This window comes from Mytilus trossulus, chromosome 8, assembly GCF_036588685.1.
Source record: "Mytilus trossulus isolate FHL-02 chromosome 8, PNRI_Mtr1.1.1.hap1, whole genome shotgun sequence".
Lineage (NCBI taxonomy): Eukaryota > Metazoa > Mollusca > Bivalvia > Mytilida > Mytilidae > Mytilus > Mytilus trossulus.
In genome coordinates, this window is record NC_086380.1 from 14,691,901 (window position 1) to 14,699,409 (window position 7,509).

Below are 7,509 nucleotides of genomic sequence, written 5' to 3' on the forward strand. Positions count from 1 at the left end.
GATGCCACTGCTGGTGGACGTTTCGTCCCCGAAGGTATCACCAGCCCAGTAGTCAGCACTTCGGTGTTGACATGAATATCAATTATATGGTCATTTTTATAAATTTTCTGTTTACAAAACTTTGAATTATTCGAAAAACTAAGGATTTTCTTACCCCAGGAGTAGATTATCTTAGCCGTATTTGGCACAACTTTTTGGAATTTTGGGTCCTCAATGCTCTTCAACTTTGTATTTGTTTGGCTTTTTAACTATTTTGATCTGAGCGTCACTGGTGAGTCCTATGTAGACGAAACGCGCGTCTGGCGTATAAAATTATAATCCTGGTACTTTTGATAACTATTTACACCACTGGGTCGATGCCACTGCTGGTGGACGTTTCGTCCCTGAGGGTATCACCAGCCCAGTAGTCAGCACTTCGGTGTTGACATGAATATCAATTATATGGTCATTTTTATAAATTTTCTGTTTACAAAACTTTGAATTATTCGAAAAACTAAGGATTTTCTTACCCCAGGAGTAGATTACCTTAGCCGTATTTGGCACAACTTTTTGGAATTTTGGGTCCTCAATGCTCTTCAACTTTGTATTTGTTTGGCTTTTTAACTTTTTTAATCTGAGCGTCACTGATGAGTCTCATGTAGACGAAACGCGCGTCTGGCGTATAAAATTATAATCCTGGTACTTTTGATAACTATTTACACCACTGGGTCGATGCCACTGCTGGTGGACGTTTCGTCCCCGAGGGTTTCACCAGCCTAGTAGTCAGCACTTCGGTGTTGACATGAATATCAATTATATGGTCATTTATATAAATTTTCTGTTTACAAAACTTTGAATTATTCGAAAAACTAAGGATTTTCTAACCCCAGGGGTAGATTACCTTAGCCGTATTTGGCACAACTTTTTGGAATTTTGGGTCCTCAATGCTCTTCAACTTTGTATTTGTTTGGCTTTTTAACTATTTTGATCTGAGCGTCACTGATGAGTCTTATGTAGACGAAACGCGCGTCTGGCGTATAAAATTATAATCCTGGTACTTTTGATAACTATTTACACCACTGGGTCGATGCCACTGCTGGTGGACGTTTCGTCCCCGAGGGTATCACCAGCCCAGTAGTCAGCACTTAAGTGTTGACATGAATATCAATTATATGGTCATTTTTATAAATTTTCTGTTTACAAAACTTTGAATTATTCGAAAAACTAAGGATTTTCTTACCCCAGGAGTAGATTACCTTAGCCGTATTTGGCACAACTTTTTGGAATTTTGGGTCCTCAATGCTCTTCAACTTTGTATTTGTTTGGCTTTTTAACTATTTTGATCTGAGCGTCACTGATGAGTCTCATGTAGACGAAACGCGCGTCTGGCGTATAAAATTATAATCCTGGTACTTTTGATAACTATTTACACCACTGGGTCGATGCCACTGCTGGTGGACGTTTCGTCCCCGAAGGTATCACCAGCCCAGTAGTCAGCACTTCGGTGTTGACATGAATATCAATTATATGGTCATTTTTATAAATTTTCTGTTTACAAAACTTTGAATTATTCGAAAAACTAAGGATTTTCTTACCCCAGGAGTAGATTACCTTAGCCGTATTTGGCACAACTTTTTGGAATTTTGGGTCCTCAATGCTCTTCAACTTTGTATTTGTTTGGCTTTTTAACTATTTTGATCTGAGCGTCACTGATGAGTCTTATGTAGACGAAACGCGCGTCTGGCGTATAAAATTATAATCCTGGTACTTTTGATAACTATTTACACCACTGGGTCGATGCCACTGCTGGTGGACGTTTCGTCCCCGAAGGTATCACCAGCCCAGTAGTCAGCACTTCGGTGTTGACATGAATATCAATTATATGGTCATTTTTATAAATTTTCTGTTTACAAAACTTTGAATTATTCGAAAAACTAAGGATTTTCTTACCCCAGGAGTAGATTATCTTAGCCGTATTTGGCACAACTTTTTGGAATTTTGGGTCCTCAATGCTCTTCAACTTTGTATTTGTTTGGCTTTTTAACTATTTTGATCTGAGCGTCACTGATGAGTCTTATGTAGACGAAACGCGCGTCTGGCGTATAAAATTATAATCCTGGTACTTTTGATAACTATTTACACCACTGGGTCGATGCCACTGCTGGTGGACGTTTCGTCCCCGAGGGTATCACCAGCCCAGTAGTCAGCACTTAAGTGTTGACATGAATATCAATTATATGGTCATTTTTATAAATTTTCTGTTTACAAAACTTTGAATTATTCGAAAAACTAAGGATTTTCTTACCCCAGGAGTAGATTACCTTAGCCGTATTTGGCACAACTTTTTGGAATTTTGGGTCCTCAATGCTCTTCAACTTTGTATTTGTTTGGCTTTTTAACTATTTTGATCTGAGCGTCACTGATGAGTCTCATGTAGACGAAACGCGCGTCTGGCGTATAAAATTATAATCCTGGTACTTTTGATAACTATTTACACCACTGGGTCGATGCCACTGCTGGTGGACGTTTCGTCCCCGAAGGTATCACCAGCCCAGTAGTCAGCACTTCGGTGTTGACATGAATATCAATTATATGGTCATTTTTATAAATTTTCTGTTTACAAAACTTTGAATTATTCGAAAAACTAAGGATTTTCTTACCCCAGGAGTAGATTACCTTAGCCGTATTTGGCACAACTTTTTGGAATTTGGGTCCTCAATGCTCTTCAACTTTGTATTTGTTTGGCTTTTTAACTATTTTGATCTGAGCGTCACTGATGAGTCTTATGTAGACGAAACGCGCGTCTGGCGTATAAAATTATAATCCTGGTACTTTTGATAACTATTTACACCACTGGGTCGATGCCACTGCTGGTGGACGTTTCGTCCCCGAAGGTATCACCAGCCCAGTAGTCAGCACTTCGGTGTTGACATGAATATCAATTATATGGTCATTTTTATAAATTTTCTGTTTACAAAACTTTGAATTATTCGAAAAACTAAGGATTTTCTTACCCCAGGAGTAGATTATCTTAGCCGTATTTGGCACAACTTTTTGGAATTTTGGGTCCTCAATGCTCTTCAACTTTGTATTTGTTTGGCTTTTTAACTATTTTGATCTGAGCGTCACTGGTGAGTCTTATGTAGACGAAACGCGCGTCTGGCGTATAAAATTATAATCCTGGTACTTTTGATAACTATTTACACCACTGGGTCGATGCCACTGCTGGTGGACGTTTCGTCCCTGAGGGTATCACCAGCCCAGTAGTCAGCACTTCGGTGTTGACATGAATATCAATTATATGGTCATTTTTATAAATTTTCTGTTTACAAAACTTTGAATTATTCGAAAAACTAAGGATTTTCTTACCCCAGGAGTAGATTACCTTAGCCGTATTTGGCACAACTTTTTGGAATTTTGGGTCCTCAATGCTCTTCAACTTTGTATTTGTTTGGCTTTTTAACTATTTTGATCTGAGCGTCACTGATGAGTCTCATGTAGACGAAACGCGCGTCTGGCGTATAAAATTATAATCCTGGTACTTTTGATAACTATTTACACCACTGGGTCGATGCCACTGCTGGTGGACGTTTCGTCCCCGAGGGTATCACCAGCCCAGTAGTCAGCACTTCGGTGTTGACATGAATATCAATTATATGGTCATTTTTATAAATTTTCTGTTTACAAAACTTTGAATTATTCGAAAAACTAAGGATTTTCTTACCCCAGGAGTAGATTACCTTAGCCGTATTTGGCACAACTTTTTGGAATTTTGGGTCCTCAATGCTCTTCAACTTTGTATTTGTTTGGCTTTTTAACTATTTTGATCTGAGCGTCACTGATGAGTCTTATGTAGACGAAACGCGCGTCTGGCGTATAAAATTATAATCCTGGTACTTTTGATAACTATTTACACCACTGGGTCGATGCCACTGCTGGTGGACGTTTCGTCCCCGAGGGTATCACCAGCCCAGTAGTCAGCACTTCGGTGTTGACATGAATATCAATTATATGGTCATTTTTATAAATTTTCTGTTTACAAAACTTTGAATTATTCGAAAAACTAAGGATTTTCTTACCCCAGGAGTAGATTACCTTAGCCGTATTTGGCACAACTTTTTGGAATTTTGGGTCCTCAATGCTCTTCAACTTTGTATTTGTTTGGCTTTTTAACTATTTTGATCTGAGCGTCACTGATGAGTCTTATGTAGACGAAACGCGCGTCTGGCGTATAAAATTATAATCCTGGTACTTTTGATAACTATTTACACCACTGGGTCGATGCCACTGCTGGTGGACGTTTCGTCCCCGAGGGTTTCACCAGCCTAGTAGTCAGCACTTCGGTGTTGACATGAATATCAATTATATGGTCATTTATATAAATTTTCTGTTTACAAAACTTTGAATTATTCGAAAAACTAAGGATTTTCTTACCCCAGGAGTAGATTACCTTAGCCGTATTTGGCACAACTTTTTGGAATTTTGGGTCCTCAATGCTCTTCAACTTTGTATTTGTTTGGCTTTTTAACTATTTTGATCTGAGCGTCACTGATGAGTCTTATGTAGACGAAACGCGCGTCTGGCGTATAAAATTATAATCCTGGTACTTTTGATAACTATTTTATCATTCAAACTGATTTAATTTGAAAACGAGTTCATGGACTCCTATTTTTCAAAACGGCATTTTGTTTCATTTTGCAGGGAAATTATGTGACCCAAATTTTATAAAACTGTAAATAGAGGATTTTTTTTAATTTAGATAAACATGCAGTAAAAAAATACGTTTTTTCCTCAAGTCATGAACATTTGATAAATATAAGTTATTTCTGAATAAAATATTCATATTTTTTAAAGATATTTATAAAATACAGAAATTACCGATTATTTAACAAAAAACAATTTGTTATCTTTTATAACAAAAAGTTATGTCTTTCTTTTGAAAAAGAAATTACGGCCACAAATCTGAATTTTGAGCAAATATACAAAATTTCTACCTCATTTTCCTCAAAAGTAACACATGAAGGTATATTTTTTATTACATATTTGATTTAATTAGGTAAAAAATAGCCTATATGCAAATGTTCATGAACTTGTTAATACAGGATCAAAACTGTATCGTATGCCCTTAAAACTCTGTGTTCAATTCAGTCACGGCGAACGTTTTGGTCGATTGACACATATATATCATAAGACATCAAAATATTGAGAAACGAAAAACTGAATTTTTCATTAAAAATGCACCAAAGGAAAAACTCAACAATTTGATTTATCAAGTCAAGTATAAAAAAGAAGATAGAATTAAATGAATAATATTGATAATTTATAAAAACTAAAGTGAAATAGATTAATACTTACAGACTTATGTTTCTGTCGATCGATCGATCTTTTGAACGTGAACTCGTAAAATGTGACTGTTTCATAATTTCTGTATCAATTTTCCTTATGCATAGTAGTTTAACTTTTTAATTTTCAGTGATAAACATATGTTTTCTTTTGCCGGCATACATGATTAACCCCGCATCATTCCGTATGTGCCTGTCCCAAGTCAGAAGCCTTGCTAACTATTGTGAAGGCAAAGAAATATGTAGAACATTGTTCATCCAGTGAAAATACCTGTTAAAACAATTGACATTATACTAAAAATATCAAACATTGTAGACCGAGATAACGTTAATCACTTTCTCTGTTGTTTGTAATAACAATTCTAAATATAGTTTTATAATCATACACAAGAAAAAAATTAAACAAATTATGAATAAAAAACAAACAATATAGGCAAACAATCACATACAATATACATAATCCAGTTTATCACCACTTTCAACACAATGGTTCGAAGAAAATTAAACGCTATTGTAATAAAATAACAGAGTTCCATTGTCCCCTGCGTTGAGCATATCATATAAATCCAAGATGCAAGGTCGATTACTAAGTAAAACACTGTGTAACGCTAACGAGGAATTTTTTCATGGAATTAATATTTTAAAGAGACGCAAAACCACACATGCTTCTTTTCCTTCAAAGGCAGTTTTTATTTTAATCTCGTATTTTAATCTTCTGATCTCATGTCAAAAAATACAAAATTCAGTAAAGCATCCAACGATCTGATTCCATACGACTGGGGTGCTCGAACTTCCTTAATGTCTTTACCTGTCAAGCTTTCCACAATGATATATTCTTTGCCAATTTTACATTGTGCCCATTTAATGATTTTATCCATGGTTGGTGTTTTTACGCTTACGATTTCTGCTATACCTTTCATGACAACAAGACCAAACGGAATGTCCTCTGTTATGTAGCGATATTCAAAATCTGGAACATATCCATTTTCTATGACCTTCATCGGATGTACAAACTGAGAATATGATTGGTTTGTTCTCATGCACGTCATTACTGAACTATCATCTGATATCTGCATATAGTAACGCTGTTTAAACCAATCATGAATATGAATGACGTCAGACATATCCATATCCCGTTTCAGGTCTGATATCCGCTTTGCCGTAGCCACTAGTTCATCACTTAAGGTTGACATGATATCAGCTTGTTCCTCACTTACTGTTGTAAAATATGAAAGAACTGCAGATAAGGGTTTTCCATCCCAGTCTTTCCATTTACCGTACATTAGTGGAGGATGAAGAATAGAACCAGCCATCAATGAAACAGACAAAAAATTAGAGGCTAGTTTTATTATTGGTTTCTCACCGATAATGTATTGTATAGTTTCAATTACTTGAAATGGAAGGTGACAGTCAAAACCTGTGAGCATTGTGGCATACACTACGTCTTTTGTTCCTAACAAGCGAACATGTTTACCATAGTCCACAATACGACATCCCCAGGGTAAGGAGTCGAATCCAACGATTGTACATATTCTGGATTTATCTCCTAAAATGTACTTACATTGAAATTCAAATCCTGCATGACCCGGGAGACCGATTAATAGCATGTTAGGTTTAATGTAAGGGAGTATACTACGGATATAAAGTTCATGTCGGTAAGCCGGGGCAACAATAAAAACGACCTGTATTTGATCCATTGCTGCAGCTGCATCGTTTGTTACAAAAGACGGTGATGATTCAATATTTTCAACTGAACCATCTGGTTGCGTTGCTGAAATAGTCAGGCATCCATCCTTTAGAGAATTGTTCCAAAGATCAGCTGAGTCGTCATGCAATGTTAGTACGTTAACTTTGATATTCCTTCTTTGTGACGCAAATACTGATAAGCAATGAGCGCCGTTTCCTCCCCCACATATAAGAATTTTAAGTTTTGTATCCATCGTCAGTGGTGTATCTGGATAATAAAGAAAACCGATTGTGAATCTTTTTTTTAGTTTAATTCTGTTGGCTTGTATGTTGGTAAGTTAGCTAATTATCACTACACGATTGAGGTTCTCCTAAACAGTTGAGATCGATCCCGATTTTTGTCGGGGTTAATGTTGCACAGTCTTTCATATTTTAAGTTGTGTTTACAGTACTGTTGTTTGTGTTTTGTGCCTTTTTTATTTTCATGATGTTGTCAGTTTAT

At 36.3% G+C, this 7,509-nt stretch overlaps 1 protein-coding gene across 1 annotated transcript; it reads right to left on the minus strand.

Moving 5' to 3' along the window:
• Positions 1–6,028: 6,028 nt before the first annotated feature.
• Positions 6,029–7,261, minus strand: LOC134727381 (opine dehydrogenase-like). The gene has a single exon (XM_063591758.1). The coding sequence runs from the start codon at positions 7,259–7,261 to the stop codon at positions 6,029–6,031; it is 1,233 nt and encodes a 410-aa protein (XP_063447828.1).
• Positions 7,262–7,509: the final 248 nt, after the last annotated feature.